The 18,136-nt window shown below is 39.0% G+C and overlaps 1 protein-coding gene across 2 annotated transcripts in view; it reads left to right on the forward strand.

The window, feature by feature from the left end:
• The window catches only part of LOC110490016 (cadherin-10), a 47,487-nt gene that overhangs the window by 20,640 nt on the left and 8,711 nt on the right, over nt 1–18,136 (forward strand). For both annotated transcript variants that reach the window (XM_021563092.3, XM_090199931.1), the window contains 7 exons: nt 9,273–9,567; nt 11,617–11,736; nt 12,374–12,541; nt 13,159–13,346; nt 16,020–16,279; nt 17,449–17,585; nt 17,945–18,066. In XM_021563092.3, the coding sequence (XP_021418767.3) occupies nt 9,273–9,567; nt 11,617–11,736; nt 12,374–12,541; nt 13,159–13,346; nt 16,020–16,279; nt 17,449–17,585; nt 17,945–18,066 (1,290 nt within the window). The remainder of the gene's footprint in view (nt 1–9,272; nt 9,568–11,616; nt 11,737–12,373; nt 12,542–13,158; nt 13,347–16,019; nt 16,280–17,448; nt 17,586–17,944; nt 18,067–18,136) is intronic.

An 18,136-nucleotide genomic window follows, 5' to 3' on the forward strand; every position in this document is an offset into this window, starting at 1 on the left:
TGCTTTTGACCAGGGCCTATAGGAAACAGGGTACCATTTGGGACACAGCCATACTGCAGGAATCATCAGAGGAATGTTCAGTGTGAACGGAAACGACACAGGGTATAAATTAGTAATATGAATGCATTTTAGGAGCAGCTACAGATGTAGGATGTTAATTTGAGCCAGTTTGATAAATCAAGAAAACAATCTTGCAGGAACAGGAAGTATCATTTACTATGTAGATTATAGTTTCAGATTTGTTTATTGTTTGTTGTTGTTGATACATTTTTTGTTAGGTGCAAATCAAGTCTCACATTTTAAAGTCTAAATAATAAAAGAATTCCCAGCAACAAAAAGTGATAAAATTAAGATCCTACATCCCAGTACATTTTATGTCGAAATTATTATATTGACTTCATCATATTCTTAAATGTTCAGCAATGAACATCATGAGTAATACTATTCACAGACTGTAGCTGGGTCGTTCCAACAATTCTGTACCTTTTGAAAAATGTAACTTTGTCAAGAAAAACATTTATTTCACCTCACATTATGTCATAAAGTGCTCATGTTCAACAGTTTTTTCCATATTTAGAGGTTAACGAAAATGACTATAGTAAGTGCCTATGAAGTGACAGGGTTGACAGTAACAGGGTTGACATTTTCATCTTAAAATAGCCATAAATCCCATTATGACAGGATGAATGCAAGGGTGCTGTGTGCAATAGGGAGTGGCAGTTGAATGCAAGCTTTACAATTTAATTGAATTGTCTATCTATTGGTAACAGGGTTGACGGATACTTGCCAAAAAGAGAAGAACCAACTCATCTGCTTTTACACTATGATTTGATTATTAGATGTACAATATATGTATTTAAAAATATATATAATTTGGATAGTTTCAACATAAAACGAGAGTTCATTCAAGTAACAGGGTTGACCTTAAAATGAGGGACAGATGTAAATGAATGACTGCATGAATTAAATAATCTTCAGAAATTACTTTGTCACAAGCAACAAAATAACTACATGATGGTGAAAAGGACCAAATCACCCTCTAGAGGCCTCATGGGTGGAATGTTATTAAAATTGTTCTTTATTTCATAATTATAATAATTATTATTATTATTATTTATTGTTTTATCCCATCCCCACATCCCTTCTGTGATGTACATCAAGTGTCATATTGGGATGAAAACTCAGAAGGGAATACATTTCATTTCTATATCTGACATGGTAGAGGTGTCTTCTTTTTTAAAATCCATAACCATGTGTGTGAGGTGTATACCTTTGTTTTAAAGTTGATTTGTTTAAAACTACCAAGAAACACTCTGTGTGACTCTGATTTAGCCCGCTGCAGTAAAAGGTTTTAAGTGGCTTCAAATCTTCCTAGAAGTTACAGATGTGTACTGAAGGAAAATTATGATTTTTGGCACTGAAGCAAGTCTTTATTCATATTACAACAAGAGGTGTTGAATTCTTCACGTGGTCTATATTAAAGGGCAATTCATGAATATTTCATGCCATTAAAATTCAATATTGGTGCACAATTTCTACTTACAATATATTTAGGGAACGACCCAGCTGTATTCATAGTCAGCATCCCAAATGGCACCTTATTCCCTATATAGTGCATTACTATTGACCAGGGCCAAGCATCAAATATGGAATAGGGTGCCATTCGAGACATAACCATAGTCGGGTCACGGTGTGCATCCTTCTCACTTTCTTCCCCAAGTTGCACTGTTGTTGAGCCCAGTTTTCAGATTGCAGAAAATACAGTGGCTTGCGAAAGTATTCACCCCCCTTGGCATTTTTCCTATTTCATTGCCGTACAACCTGGAATTAAAATGTTTTTTGGGGAGTTTGAATTTGATTTACACAACATGCCTACCACTTTGAAGATGCAACATGTTTTTTATTGTAAAACAAGAAATAACACAAAAAACGGAACATTTGAGCGTGCCTAACTATTCACCGCCCCAAAGTCAGTACTTTGTAGAGCCACCTTTTGCAGCAATTACAGCTGCAAGTCTCTTGGGGTATGTCTCTATAAGCTTGGCACATCTAGCCACTGGGATTTTTTCCCATTCTTCAAGGCGATACTGCTCCAGCTCCTTCAAGTTGGATGGGTTTCGCTGGGTACAGCAATCTTTAAGTCATACCACAGATTCTCAATTGGATTGAGGTCTGGGCTTTGACTAGGCCATTCCAAGACATTTAAATGTTTCCTCTTAAACCTCTTGAGTGTTGCTTTAGCAGTATGCTTAGGGTCATTGTCCTGATGGAAGGTGAACCTCCATCTCTGGAAGATTGAAAAAGGTTTCCCTCAAGAATTTCCCTGTCTTTAGTGCCATCCATCATTCCTTCAATTCTGACCTGTTTCCCAGTCCCTGCCGATTAAAAACAACCCCATAGCATGATGCTGCCACCACCATGCTTCACTGTGGAGATGGTGTTCTTGGGGTGATACGAGGTGTTGGGTTTGCGTCAGACATAGCGTTTTCCTTAATGGCCAAAAAGGTACATTTTAGTCTCATCTGACCAGAGTACCTTCTTCCATATTTTTGGGGAGCCTCCCACATGCCATTTTGCAAACACCAAATGTGTTTGCTTATTTTTTTCTTTAAGCAATGGCTTTTTTTCTGGCCACTGTTCCGTGAAGCCCAGCTCTCTGGAGTGTACGGCTTAAAGTGGTCCTATGGACAGATACTCCAATCTGCGCTGTGGAGCTACGCAGCTCCTTCAGGGTTATCTTTTGTCTCTTTGTTGCCTCTCTGGTTAATGCCCTCCTTGCCTGTGCCATGAGTTTTGATGGAAGGCCCTCTCTTGGCACATTTGTTGTGGTGCCATATTCTTTCCATTTCTTATAATGGATCTAATGGTGCTCGGTGGGATGTTCAAAGTTTCTGATATCTTTTTATAACTCAAATCTGATCTGTAATTCTCCACAACTTTGTCCCTGACCTGTTTGGAGAGCTCCTTGGTGGTGCCCTTTGCTTAGTTGTGTTGCAGACTCTGGGGAATTTCAGAACAGGTGTATATATATTGAGATCATGTAACACTTAGATTGCACACAGGTGGACTTTATTTAACTAATTATGTGACTTCTGAAGGTAATTGGTTGCACGAGCTCTTATTTAGGTGCTTCATAGCAAAGGATGTGACTACACATGCACACACCACTTATCAATTTTTTTTGTATAATTTTTTGAAATATGTTCTGTTTTTCATTTCACTTCACCAATTTGGATGATTTTGTGTATGTCCATTACATGAAATCCAAATGAAAATATATTTAAATTACAGGTTGTAATGCAACAAAATATTAAAAACACCAAGGGGGATGAATACTTTTTCAAGGCACAGTAATTAGTTTCTTCCTGAGTATGCTGATATTAATATTCATGTATGATGTTGATGCTGTGTCCCTCACTGCTTGTCATTTAGGATGTGAGGGCCCAAGAGATATAGAGCTAAATATACGCCTCTGACACTATTATCAACAGTGCAGTAATGAGCTTCAAGCCAGTCACTCATCATACTTGCTTGAGGTAATGCTACTTTCTTTCAAGAAGATGAATAGTACAGAAAGAGGCACTTAGATGCCCCTATTTCTTTCCGTGAAATGATTGCATTTTCATGTCTCCGGGTCTTGTAGGCTACTTGCATTATACAAACATGATTGATTATGGTTTACATTGAACATCAAAATCAATATTTGGTGGATATTGTCAGATGAGATTTAAGTGGATGCCCTGCTGAAGTAGTAGGGTATAGAGACACATGCAGGTGCACGTTGTCAATAATAGGACAGAGTCACAAATCTATGTACACATGCTTCTTTCTTAATATGGACACCATACAGGCACGTGGAAAAGGTGCATGCAAGTAGTATGGCTCTTTACAGCTTTGGTTGCATTCCAATTATCTCTCCTTTCCCCCTGAAGTGTGTACTTGTTAATTTCCCTTCATAGATTTGAAAGGTTATTACTGGTACATGGAAACACCTTCTAGCCCATGCCTACACCAATCCAATGTTTTTAAATGTGTGGGGAGTCGTAGTGAAAGAGTGCACAATTCAGAAGGAAGGAGAGATTATTGGGACGCAACCTTGGTGTCTTTCCCAGAGGGGCTTTATCCTCCCTATAGGCAGTATAGATACCTTAATAGAAAGTTACTCAAGTAAAGGTGAAAGTCAGCCAGTAAAATACTACTTGAGTAAAAGTCTTAAAGTTTTTGGTTTTAAATATACTTAAGTATCAAAAGTAAATGTAATTGCTAAAGTATGTAAAAGTAAAATAATCAATCATTTAAAATTCCTTATATTAAGCAGAGCAGACAGAACCATTTTCTTGTTTTTAAAATATATGGATTGCTAGGGCCACACTCCAACACTCAGACATTATTTACAAAATATGCATTTGAGTCCGCCAGGACAGAGGCACTAGGGATGACCATGTGTTGTCTTGATAAATGCGTGCATTTAACCATTTTCCTGTCCTGCTAAGCATTCAATGTTACGTCTGATGTTGGAATGAGACCAAGGTGCAGCGTGGTAAGCGTACATCTTTCTCTATTTCGATGAACACCAAAAAAACAACAAAAGATAAACAAACGTAATGTTCTGCAGGCTACACAATAACTGTACAAAAACAAGATCCCACAACTGAAGGTGGAAAAAGGCCTACCTAAGTATGATCCCCAATCAGAGACAATGATAAACAGCTGCCTCTGATTGGGAACCATACTAGGCCAACAAAGAAATAGAAACAGATTTTCCCACCCAAGTCACATCCTGACCTAACCAAATAGAGAATAAAAAAGGCTCTCTAAGGTCAGGGTGTGACATTCAAAATGTAACTAGTACTTTTGGTTGTCAGGGAATGTAGGGAGTAAAAGGTACAATATTTTCTTTCGGAATGTAGTGAAGTGAAAGGAACATTTCTCAAAAATATAAATATTATTGTAAAGTACAGATACCCTAAAAAACTACTTATCGAGTACTATAAAGTGTTTTCACTTAAGTACTTTACACCACTGCCTATAGGTGCTGTGTATTAGGTGTCTCTTGACATAATTGGTGACGGAGGTGTTGGATATTATCAAGGAAGCATCAGGTTATTTAGGCCTATATTTTTGTGATCAAATCAAATCACATTTTATTTGTCAAATGCGCCGAATACAACACCTTACCGTGAAATTCTTAATTACAAGCCCTTACCCAACAATGCAGTTCAAGAAATAGATTAAGAAAATATTTACTAAATAAACTAAACTAACACAAGAAAATTACATAACAATAACTAGGCTATATACATGGGACACCGGTACCGAGTCAATATGCGGGGATGTAGGTTAGTCTAGATCATTTGTAAAGTGACTATGCAAGAAGCTCCCGCGCTCAGGTCTGTTCAACGCTGGTCCGACCAATCTGATTCCACGCTTCAAGACTGCTTCGATCACATGGATTGGGATACGTTCCGCATTGTGTCAAACAACAACATTGACGAATACACTGATAAGGTGAGCGAGTTCATTAGAAAGTGCATTGACGATGTCGTACCCATAGCAACGATTAAAACATTCCCAAACCAGACACCGTGGATTGATGACAGCATTCGCGTGAAACTGAAAGCTCAAACCACTGCTTTTAACCAGGACAAGGGGACCGGAAACATGACCGAATACAAACAGTGTAGCTATTCCCTCCATAAGGCAATCAAACAAGCTAAGTGTCAGTATAGAGACAAAGTAGAGTCGCAATTCAACGGCTCAGACACAAGAGGTATGTGGCAGGGTCTACAGTCAATCACGGATTACAAAAATAAAAAAAGCCCCGTCGCGGACCAGGATTTCTTGCTCCCAGACAGACTAAATCACTTTTTTTGCCCTCTTTGAGGACAATACAGTGCCACTGACACGGGCCGCTAGCAAAACCTGCCAACTCTCCTTCACTGCAGCCGAAGTGAGTAAAACATTTAAACGTGTTAACCCTCGCAAGGCTGCAGGCCCAGATGGCATCCCCAGCCGCGTCCTCAGAGCATGCGCAGACCAGCTGGCTGGTGTGTTTACGGACATATTCAATCAATCCTTATCCCAGTCTGCTTTTCCCACATGCTTCAAGAGGGCCACCATTGTCCCTGTTGCCAAGAAAGCTAAGGTAGCTGAGCTTAACGACTATAGCCCGTAGCACTCACTTCCGTCATCGTGAAGTGCTTTGAGAGACTAGTCAAGGACCATATCACCTCCACCCTACCTGACACCCTAGACCCACTCCAATTTGCTTACCGCCCAAATAGGTCCACAGACGATGCACTCGCAACCACACTGGACACTGCCCTAACCCATCTGGACAAGAGGAATACCTATGTGAGAATGCTGTTCATTGACTACAGCTCGGCATTCAACACAATAGTACCCTCCAAGCTCGTCATCAAGCTCGAGACCCTGGGTCTCGACCCCGCCCTGTGCAACTGGGTACTGGACTTCCTGACGGGCCGCCCCCCAGGTGGTGAGGGTAGGCAACAACATCTCCTCCCCGCTGATCCTCAACACTGGCGCCCCACAAGGGTGCGTTCTGAGCCCTCTCCTGTACTCCCTGTTCACCCACGACTGCGTGGCCACGCACGCCTCCAACTCAATCATCAAGTTTGCGGACGACACAACAGTGGTAGGCTTGATTACCAACAACGACGAGACGGCCTACAGGGAGGAGGTGAGGGCCCTCGGAGTGTGGTGTCAGGAAAATAACCTCACACTCAACGTCAACAAAACTAAGGAGATGATTGTGGACTTCAGGAAACAGCAGAGGGAACACCCCCCTATCCACATCGATGGAACAGTAGTGGAGAGGGTAGCAAGTTTTAAGTTCCTCGGCATACACATCACAGACAAACTGAATTGGTCCACTCACACAGACAGCATTGTGAAGAAGGCGCAGCAGCGCCTCTTCAAACTCAGGAGGCTGAAGAAATTTGGCTTGTCACCAAAAGCACTCACAAACTTCTACAGATGCACAATCGAGAGCATCCTGGCGGGCTCTATCACCGCCTGGTACGGCAACTGCTCCGCCCTCAACCGTAAGGCTCTCCAGAGGGTAGTGAGGTCTGCACAACGCATCACCGGGGGCAAACTACCTGCCCTCCAGGACACCTACACCACCCGATGTCACAGGAAGGCCATAAAGATCATCAAGGACATCAACCACCCGAGCCACTGCCTGTTCACCCCGCTATCATCCAGAAGGCGAGGTCAGTACAGGTGCATCAAAGCTGGGACCGAGAGACTGAAAAACAGCTTCTATCTCAAGGCCATCGGACTGTTGAACAGCCACCACTAACATTGAGTGGCTGCTGCCAACACACTGACACTGACTCAACTCCAGCCACTTTAATAATGGGAATTGATGGGAAATGATGTAAATATATCACTAGCCACTTTAAACAATGCTACCTTATATAATGTTACTTACCCTACATTATTCATCTCATATGCATACGTATATACTGTACTCTATATCATCAACTGTATCCTTATGTATCACTAGCCACTTTAACTATGCCACTTTGTTTACATACTCATCTCATATGTATATACTGTACTCGATACCATCTACTGTATCTGCCTATGCTGCTCTGTACCATCACTCATTCATATATCCTTATGTACATATTCTTTATCCCCTCACACTGTGTACAAGACAGTAGTTTTGGAATTGTTAGTTAGATTACTTGTTGGTTATTACTGCATTGTCGGAACTAGAAGCACAAGCATTTCGCTACACTCGCATTAACATCTGCTAACCATGTGTATGTGACAAATAAAATTTGATTTGATTTGATTACCTTTTTCGCACAATTGGTTAGAGCCTGTAAGTAAGCATTTCTCCTGTTGTCTTCGGCGCACATGACAAATAAACTTTTATTTGATTTGAGAAGGATGAAACCTCATGAAAACTCACTCAGAGGGGGAGGAGGGGGTCATCCATGCTGTAGGCCTACACAGTATGGTAACATGCAAGTGCAAAGGCCAGTATCTTTAAGAATGAAGTAACCATTCAGCTAAACAAATAGCCCATAAAATATGAAACAAGTCATCCAATCTCCTTAGAAATCTTTATTTTTGGATCTGCCCTGAAGGCAACGTCGCAGACGGAAGACATTAGGGAGCTAAATGGATTTAGAGTCAAAGTGACATGATTTTATGCTACTTGGCATATGGTATCAGATTGAGCTTCTGTCTATTTTTGGTCTTCAACCAAAGTCTTGAATTATGGAATTATGAAAATAAGCTTGGTCTGTGCTTTGTGACTGTTGATGCTTCAAGGAAAAGTTGTTGCAAAAATCATTCCAATCAAGGTTTTGCCTTTTGCTGTAGGAAATTTTTCCCCTACGTTTGTTTTGTTTTTTACCTGGCCACAGGAAAGGAAGGAATCGTCCTGCATGATTCCTGTTTTTTTTCTTCCCCCGTATGATTCCTGTAGGACTTGTTTGTAAGGGGTAGTACTTGTTACAGTATTGGTGTCTGTGTTGTAACATGAAATACATGACACCTCAAGGGTTGTCCGTTTGAAATTGTCTGTTTGAAATTGCCCACAGAATATAACTATTTTGATCAGACAGGGACATCCTGCTTTAGAAATGACCACTTCAGGGGGCAGTCACAATCAGGATAAGAAGTATTGCAATCAATTTGAAGGACACACTTTAAGCAGACACTCATGTTCCTAAGAAACAGCTGGAATACAATATTCTAGATGAGAGTTCTGTGCCAAACATGAAACATGTTTAGAGCAGTCGCTGAGAAACCGTTTATGTTTTTATTTTTGTGTCATTTAACGGGTGGAATGTAAGGTCCATGCAAGAACCATACAAGATACAAACAATAACCATTTTCATTAGAGCAGTCTGTGAGCTACTATTCTTGTTTTTCCATTTCTCAAATATACAGATGAATTAAACAATTCTGAGGGATGGTGATTGGTAGCCAATAGTAAATAAATAGCTGAAATCAAATATCTGTGGATTGAATGTATCCAAGGACAACATTGTGAGCTTAAGATCTCAAGCTCATGATCGCAAGATATAAAGTATGACTATCTGTCCTGAGAGACTAATGGAAGGCAGATGTAAAGTTTTAATGGCACATTTGAAGTTGAATCTGTTCTTTACGTAAACCTGCCAACGGTATTTGTTATTTTATTTTCATGTACATTTCACATTTCCTGACTAACACTGAATGCTCCATCTCAAATAAAACTCTTACACAGCTTTTCTCTCTATCCACAGCTGCACTCGAATATGGACAGAGGCGATGGTAACGTGAAGTACATTCTCACTGGAGAAGGGGTGGGAAGCTTGTTTTTAATAGACGAGAACTCAGGTGACATTCACGCCACTAAGAGGTTGGACAGGGAGGAGAGGGCCATATACACACTCCACGCTAAGGTGGTGGACAAGAGGACAAATGAGACACTGGAGGCTGATACTGAATTTAACATCAAGATCCACGACATCAACGACAATGAGCCAAAGTTCTCTAAAGACCTTTATTTCGCCAGTGTCCCAGAGATGTCTGACGTAGGTGAGTAAGTTGGTCCTCTTGTGATGCTTTATTTCTGTGGAGAAATGTGAATGACAATTATTTCTTAAACCTATATAGTTCACAGAGGCAGAGATAAACAATGAACTGCATATCAATCAAATCATGTCATTCACACGACAATATAATAATAGTGGAAGGTTGAAATTGAAGCTTTCATTAAAGTGAAGGTTTTGCTTCATCACACTCAAATTAATTCAGATAATATAGATTAACCAGTAGGCATGAATACCAACAAAGCTTTAAAAATGCAAACAGGAGAACTGGAATCAATTTCCAATCATGAGCCTACAAATGAATAGAAAGTGTAATCACCATTGAATTAAAACTTACTTGCCAATATAAAAAATAATGGTTCTCTATTGTGTTCACATAATGATTGAATTGCTGACTGACTCCAGAGAGAGGATGTTGCGGTTAAAACATCCAGCATTGGTAATATGCATTGAATACATGTCTTTCTGTGAGGTAACCAACCACTATTTATTGAAGATCAGACTCAACAAGCTCTGGGTTGGGCACTGTGAAAAGGTGTACTGTATAAGTAAACGTTGTACAGTAAAAGCACTGTAAACCACTTGTGCTAACAGGCAGACTTCCCTCAAAGGTTGATGCTTCCAGTTTCTATTTGTCTGTTAATACATTCATTAATCCATCCATTTCTTCCAATCATTATTTCATTAATTTGTTATTCATACATACCCTCTGTAATGTTAGGGTGATGCATTTATCATGGGATTTCTTGTGTGTGAAGTGCATAGCCATTACCAAATCATCGGTCACGGTCCCCAATGCTTCACCAAACAGATGAACAAACTGCGCATGGTTGTATCCCAAATGGCACTCTTTCCCTAGTGCACTTCTTTTGACCAGGGCCCATAGGGATGCATCCCATGTGTTTAGAGGGTGCAAACTGGTTTGTCAGAGCAGGCATCTGTGAAGAGTCAGCAGGTAGCCCCCTTTCATATTCTCATTGCAGACAGCTGTTTCTGCAGTCATTAGTATGCTTGAAGATAGTCAGACTTAGCCAGGACGTTACAGAGGTCTTCAGAATGCCAAGGACAAATGTGTTCCAAATGGCACCCTATTCCCTATAGTGCACTACATAGGGAATAGGATGTCACTTGGCATGCCACCATAATCTGAGCAGTGGCTAGACAATGTAAGTACAACAAAGGGCTATGAACCCACACTCTAGGGGCCAGTTTCCCAGACATAGATTAAGACTAGTCTTGGACTAAGTGGCACTTTCAATGGAGAATATCAGTTGAACATGAGTTTTTGTCTAGGACTGTATCTGGGAAACCAGCCCCTAGAGGCTTAGTATTAGAACAATAATGACATTTTTGCCCCCCAAAAATGTAAAACTGTACTCTATTGTTCACCCTTAGCAGAGCTTGAATCATTTCAGCTCAATTTACGTCCCTTTCATAGATGACTATTATGCATTCCGTGGAATCTTTTGGGGGGGAATTTATTATTTTTAGCTATATTTATAATGACAAGAGCTGTGTGTTGTTCATATTTCCCTAGGCAAGGTTAACTAGGTACTGTGCAACATAAATTACAAGGCCTCACACAACTTCTACCTCCCTTTGAGCTGGATTGCATTTCAAATTATTTTGTAAAATGCTATTGTGCTTATAATTACTTTATTATATGCATGCTAGATCATTCCTAGTAATTGCTCTGTATAGCTATGTACATCTTCGTGAATGTATGGATGTGCATTAGCGAGTAGACTGTTGGGCCAATAACTGGGAAAAATATGTTGATGTACCCTTGAGCAAGGCACTTAACACTAATTGTTCCAGGGTCGCCGTTAATAATGGCAGACCATGGCCGTGCACCACTCTCCGAGGGTATCTCAGGGAGAGTTGGGATATGCAGGAAACACATTTCCAATTATATACTAATACACACTTGTACATGTGTGAAATAGGACAAATAGAAGCACCAACCAAATTATATAATTTGTGCATTATCTATACTTTGCTATGTATTGTAAGTTCTCTATCTTCTCCTCCACAGGCACATCAGTTATTCAAGTCACCGCGACAGATGCTGATGATCAAACATACGGGAACAGTGCCAAGCTTGTGTACAGTATTCTACAGGGTCAACCATATTTCTCAGTGGATTCAGACAATGGTAATCTAATCACAACACCCACAATGGGCATGCAAACACTTGAAAGAAGCCATCATGTGTGTATATTATATCTCCTCCTCTACTCTGCAAACAGAGACCCAACAGCACTCAGTATGGGGTGTTTGTTTAGGGAATGATGAGTGAGTTGAACTTATTCATGGTTTTCCTCTCTATCTCTATGTTAGTCAGATGGCACCTGGAAAGGATATTTTAATAGTGGGTGAATACAATGGCTGCTGTGAACTCAATGGCTTGGTGTGTTAATATACACTCTTAGGGATCATTGGCTGTCCCCATAGGATAACCCTTTTCAGTGTCAGGGTTCCATGTACAACCCTCTGAGGAAAGGGTTCTGCATGGAACCAAAAAGTTTCTACCTGGAACCAAAAAGGGTTCTCCTATGAGGACAGCCAAATAATCATTTTAGGTTATAGATAGCACTTTACAGTAGTGTTCGGCTTTTGATACCTTCTTTTGATAACTACAACATTCGTGTGATATATTGCACATATTCTATTGAGGACTGGCAATTCAAATGTATTTACTCTAAATTAAGTAGATATTGTCCTTGTAAATTATTTTAATCTCAAGTTAAACCTGACCAGTCATATTGATAATAGTCTATTTTCTCATTCAGGCACGATTAGAACAGCCCTGCCTAACATGGACAGGGAGACCAAGGAGAACTACCAGGTTGTGATCCAGGCTAAAGATATGGCTGGCCAGATGGGTGGGTTATCAGGGACCACCACAGTCAGCATTACCCTCTCTGATGAGAATGACAGCCCACCGCGATTTGCTAACCGTAAGAGACCCTGTTGATATTCTGTTTTTCGTGGAGACAAAAAGTGCTGTACATGTATGTATGTGCTCTCTTTTCGCTATCACTGTGCAATTTTTTTTTAACTGAGACGACAATTGTTAATCTGGCATGCATCGACGATATCCTGTGAGCTCTTTCTTAAGTCAGTGTTGGTTTGACCTCTGTCAAAAGTTGGTTTTGAGTAATGGGTTATGACATAACTAATAACCCATTTACTACAATTATGCTGAAACTTTGTTAGTTAAAAGGCAGATATTGTGCTATGTACGTAGCCTACGGGTAGGACTGGCATCAGAGTCGAAAAGGGAACAATCTGTACATAATAATCCTTTCTGAAGGAGTCCCACAACTAATGACAAAACAAACCGGAACATTTCCACACAGGACAAACTCTATAAAAAATCTGCGCTACTTAATTGAAGCTGAAAGTGGAGTACCTTTTATATATACTTCTCCCCCAGGAGACGTAGATAAACAAACATTTAAAAATACACATCAAATCTAATCGTCCCAGAGTGCAAAGAATCTGGGGGAGAAAAATCCGGTGCTTATTCTGTTTCTATTCAATTATTTTTATCGTATTTTCTTCTTCTCCCCAGATACGTTTCGTCTGAGCACTCTGGAGTCGGCTGAAGTAGGAGCAGCCATAGGTCGGATCAAGGCTAACGATGCGGACGTGGGGCGGAATGCTGAGATGCAGTATAGCATCGTCGACCGAGACGGACAGGATATGTTCACGATCATCTCCGACCAAAACACACAGGAGGGCGTTATCAGGGTAAAAAAGGTAGGCCCTAAACTTCCAGTACAATGTTCTCATGTTTTAATTGCTTATGACCCAACTGCTTCAAATCACAAGATACCACTTTGTGTATATAGTTATCCTCTCTCTAAACTAAACCCATTTTCTATTATTATCATCTTCATGAAAGTACTTAATCCTGTTCACTGTCAAGAGACCCTTATTCCTTCTGGGAATTTGTATAAAGAGTCTTTGAGACTTTTGAAATCCAGGTTTAGCTTTTCTTTTCTTAGCCAGGGCCATACTTTTCAGAGCCTCTGCCAATTATGCAAATTGGAGAGCCTAAGTGAAAAGAAGACGGTGCGTACATACTGTATATATAGGCTCAGATTAAAAATGACACCCTGATAGCAGTCCTTTATATCTAAAGGTGTGCAAATAAAATCATAAATACAGTAGGTATAAAGAAACTCATAGATACAGTAGGCATAAAGAAACTCATAGATACAGTAGGCATAAAGAAACTCAGATACAGTAGGCATAAAGAAACTCATAGATACAGTAGGTATAAAGAAACTCATAGATACAGTAGGCATAAAGAAACTCAGATACAGTAGGCATAAAGAAACTCATAGATACAGTAGGCATAAAGAAACTCATAGATACAGTAGGTATAAAGAAACTCATAGATACAATAGGTATAAAGAAACTCAGATACAGTAGGCATAAAGAAACTCATAGATAACAGTAGGTATAAAGAAACTCAGATAGTGTAGGTATAAAGAAACTCATAGATACAGTAGGTATAAAGAAACTCATAGATACAATAGGTATAAAGAAACTCATAGATACAGTAGGTATAAAGAAACTCAGATACAGTAGGTATAAAGAAACTCATAGATACAGTAGGCATAAAGAAACTCATAGATAACAGTAGGTATAAAGAAACTCATAGATACAGTAGGTATAAAGAAACTCATAGATACAGTAGATATAAAGAAACTCATAGATATAGTAGGTATAAAGAAACTCATAGATACAGTAGGTATAAAGAAACTCATAGATAACGTAGGTATAAAGAAACTCATAGATACAGTAGGTATAAAGAAACTCATAGATACAGTAGGTATAAAGAAACGCATAGATACAGTAGGTATAAAGAAACTCAGATAGTGTAGGTATAAGGAAACTCATAGATACAGTAGGTATAAAGAAACTAAAAAAAACTCATAGATACAGTAGGTATAAAGAAACTCATAGATACAGTAGGTATAAAGAAACTCATAGATACAATAGGTATAAAGAAACTCATAGATACAGTAGGTATAAAGAAACTCAAAGAAACTCATAGATACAGTAGGTATAAATAAACTCATAGATACAGTAGGTATAAAGAAACTCATAGATACAATAGGTATAAAGAAACTCATAGATACAGTAGGTATAAAGAAACTCAAAGAAACTCATAGATACAGTAGGTATAAAGAAACTCAAAGAAACTCATAGATATAGTAGGTATAAAGAAATTCATAGATACAATAGGTATAAAGAAACTCATAGATACAGTAGGTATAAAGAAACTCAAAGAAACTCATAGATACAGTAGGTATAAAGAAACTCATAGATACAGTAGGTATAAAGAAACTCATAGATACAATAGGTATAAAGAAACTCATAGATACAGTAGGTATAAAGAAACTCAAAGAAACTCATAGCTACAGTAGGCATAAAGAAACTCAAAGAAACTCATAGATATAGTAGGTATAAAGAAACTCATAGATACAGTAGATATAAAGAAACTCAGATACAGTTGGTATAAAGAAACTCATAGATACAGTAGGTACAAAGAAACTCAGATACAGTAGGTATAAAGAAACTCAGATACAGTAGGTATAAAGAAACTCAGATAGTGTAGGTATAAAGAAACTCATAGATACAATAGGTATAAAGAAACTCAGATACAGTAGGTATAAAGAAACTCATAGATACAGTAGGTATAAAGAAACTCAGATACAGTAGGTATAAAGAAACTCAGATACAGTAGGTATAAAGAAACTCATAGATACAGTAGGCATAAAGAAACTCATAGATAACAGTAGGTATAAAGAAACTCATAGATACAATAGGTATAAAGAAACTCAGATACAGTAGGTATAAAGAAACTCATAGATATAGTAGGTATAAAGAAACTCATAGATACAGTAGGTATAAAGAAACTCATAGATAACGTAGGTATAAAGAAACTCATAGATACAGTAGGTATAAAGAAACTCATAGATACAGTAGGTATAAAGAAACTCATAGATACAGTAGGTATAAAGAAACTCATAGATACAGTAGGTATAAAGAAACTCATAGGTACAGTAGGTATAAAGAAACTCATAGATACAGTAGGTATAAAGAAACTCATAGATACAGTAGGTATAAAGAAACTCATAGGTACAGTAGGTATAAAGAAACTCATAGATACAGTAGGTATAAAGAAACTCATAGATACAGTAGGTATAAAGAAACTCATAGATACAGTAGGTATAAAGCTGTAAGGAGATAAGTAGGGGAGCTCCGCTTTACTTTACTCATTCACTAGTTTTTATTTCAACCAATAATCGACCAAGTTTATCAACTTAAGCATCAACTTTCAGTTTACTTTCAGTTATGATAGTGAATTAATTCTATTGAATAATTATTGATGGTTTATCTTTTTCATTTTCTTCATAGCAACTGGATTATGAGAAACAAAGGACGTACTCATTCAAAGTGGAGGTGACTAACACCTATCTGGACCCCAGGTTCATGTACAGTCCAAACCCTCCTTTCAAAGATGACGCCATGGTGAGAGTGACGATAGAGGATGTGGATGAGCCGCCAGTGTTTAGCAGGAACCCTTATATCATTGAGGTGCACGAGGACACAGCCGCTGGCAGCTTTGTTGGTGTGGTGTCTGCCAGGGACCCCGATGCTGACAACAACTCAGTCAAGTAAGTAATTGTGTCTGCATGTCAAATTGCACCCTATTCCCTAATGCAGTACACTTCTTTTGGCCAGGCCCATCAGGTGGCTTGTCAAGAGTGCACCATATAGGTTATATGGTGCCAGTTAAGACTCAGACCATACATTGAACTGATCTGGCTCAGCATCTTTGTTATAAATTCATATAATCCACAGGGTTTCATTGGTTGATTGATTGATTGACTACATGTAGTTGGTTGATTAGTTGACTTACTGATTGTTTATAGATGTTCCCTCGATGAATAAAGCTGTTTTAATTTAGGTCATTTGATTGTTTCATAACCTAATGGACTATTATGGTGTAAGAAACAAAGAATAAAAGGTAGCAATAGAAATAAACAATTCCTGGTGTGGTAATAAGTCTATAACAACCATTACATTTGTGGATGTGGAAATGTGGTTCGCTTTGCTAATCGAATCCATCAGTGTATCCGAGTGTCAGTGTGGAGAGAGGGTGGTTGGAAGAAAAGCAAATTATTGATGGGTCCCTCCTTGTTGACCGCACTGTGAAGAGAATACAGACACTGTTAATTTCCACAGAATTATGTAAGCTAGCCCAGTGTGGTAGCGGCACAAAGTCAAAGAGCCTAATTTGCTCTATCGATTCACACTGCGCTGTTCCACACATATGGCGCCGGTCTGTCTGTGTATTTGTCTGTCTGTTGTCTCTCTGTGTATCTACCTGCCCATCTGTCTGTCTGCCCGTTCCATCTATCCTTCCGTCCGTCTGTCTCTCTCTCCAACATGGAGACATGCCAGTCTCTGCTCGTGCAGCACAATGAGGAATGTCAGTCGAATATATAAGTTGACAATGATAAATGAGACAGCGGTATATAAGTACTCATTATTTCCTGACAAAGGAAATAGAAGGAGAGGAATGATATATACTGTGCGGGCCAACATTAGGTGATTTGTAGTGTATTTTTTAATAGACTCCTATGTTATTATGCTCTAACATAATGAATGATATTGATGGAATTTATCACAGGAGACAAGAACTACAGCTTTATGTCTGGGGCAAAACATCATGTACATATGATTAATTTGATTTGAATCATGTCTCGATTAATATGGGTAAATTAAAATGAGGGACAGTTTTACACAATCAAACATGATGTATTTCTATTACTCTATGCAGATACTCCATTGACCGCCATACCGATTTGGAGAGACTGTTCAACATTGATTCTGTTAACGGCACCATTACAACACTGAAAGGCCTCGACAGGGAGATGTCAAAATGGCATAACATCTCTGTTGTTGCAACTGAAATAAGTAAGATAAACATCCTCTTTTTATTACTTTTTTGGCAAAAAATATTGTGCATGTTTGCTAAATTCCGTGGCCTTTGTTATTACACAAATTGTTGTTGCTAGAGGCATTTATGCACTTTTGAAAATAGACAAAGACACATAAATGGGATGCAAAAGCTGCACATGTTCACATACGCCTAGTTAAATAAAAAATGTACAAATCTGCATATGTTCCACCCACCTGGTGTCCCAGGTCTAAATCAGTCCCTTATTAGAGGGGAAGACATTTGTAAAAGCAGCGGAACTGGCTTCAAGGTCCAGATTTCAATTTGAGGGGTCTACTGTATGGGCCTGCTAACACACTTCAAACATCTTGTTTAGGTAACCCTCGCCAAACCACTCGAGTCCCAGTGTTCATCAAGGTCCTGGACGTTAACGACAATGCACCTGAATTTGCCATGTATTACGAGACATTTGTCTGTGAAAATGTCCAATCAGGACAGGTAAAGTAGACATCATAATACTAAGAATGTTGAGGAAAAGCCTGAAGAAAGTACATATGTTTTCGAATGC

Source organism: Oncorhynchus mykiss, chromosome 15 (genome assembly GCF_057628025.1).
Source record: "Oncorhynchus mykiss isolate SJ-2025 chromosome 15, ASM5762802v1, whole genome shotgun sequence".
NCBI lineage: Eukaryota > Metazoa > Chordata > Actinopteri > Salmoniformes > Salmonidae > Oncorhynchus > Oncorhynchus mykiss.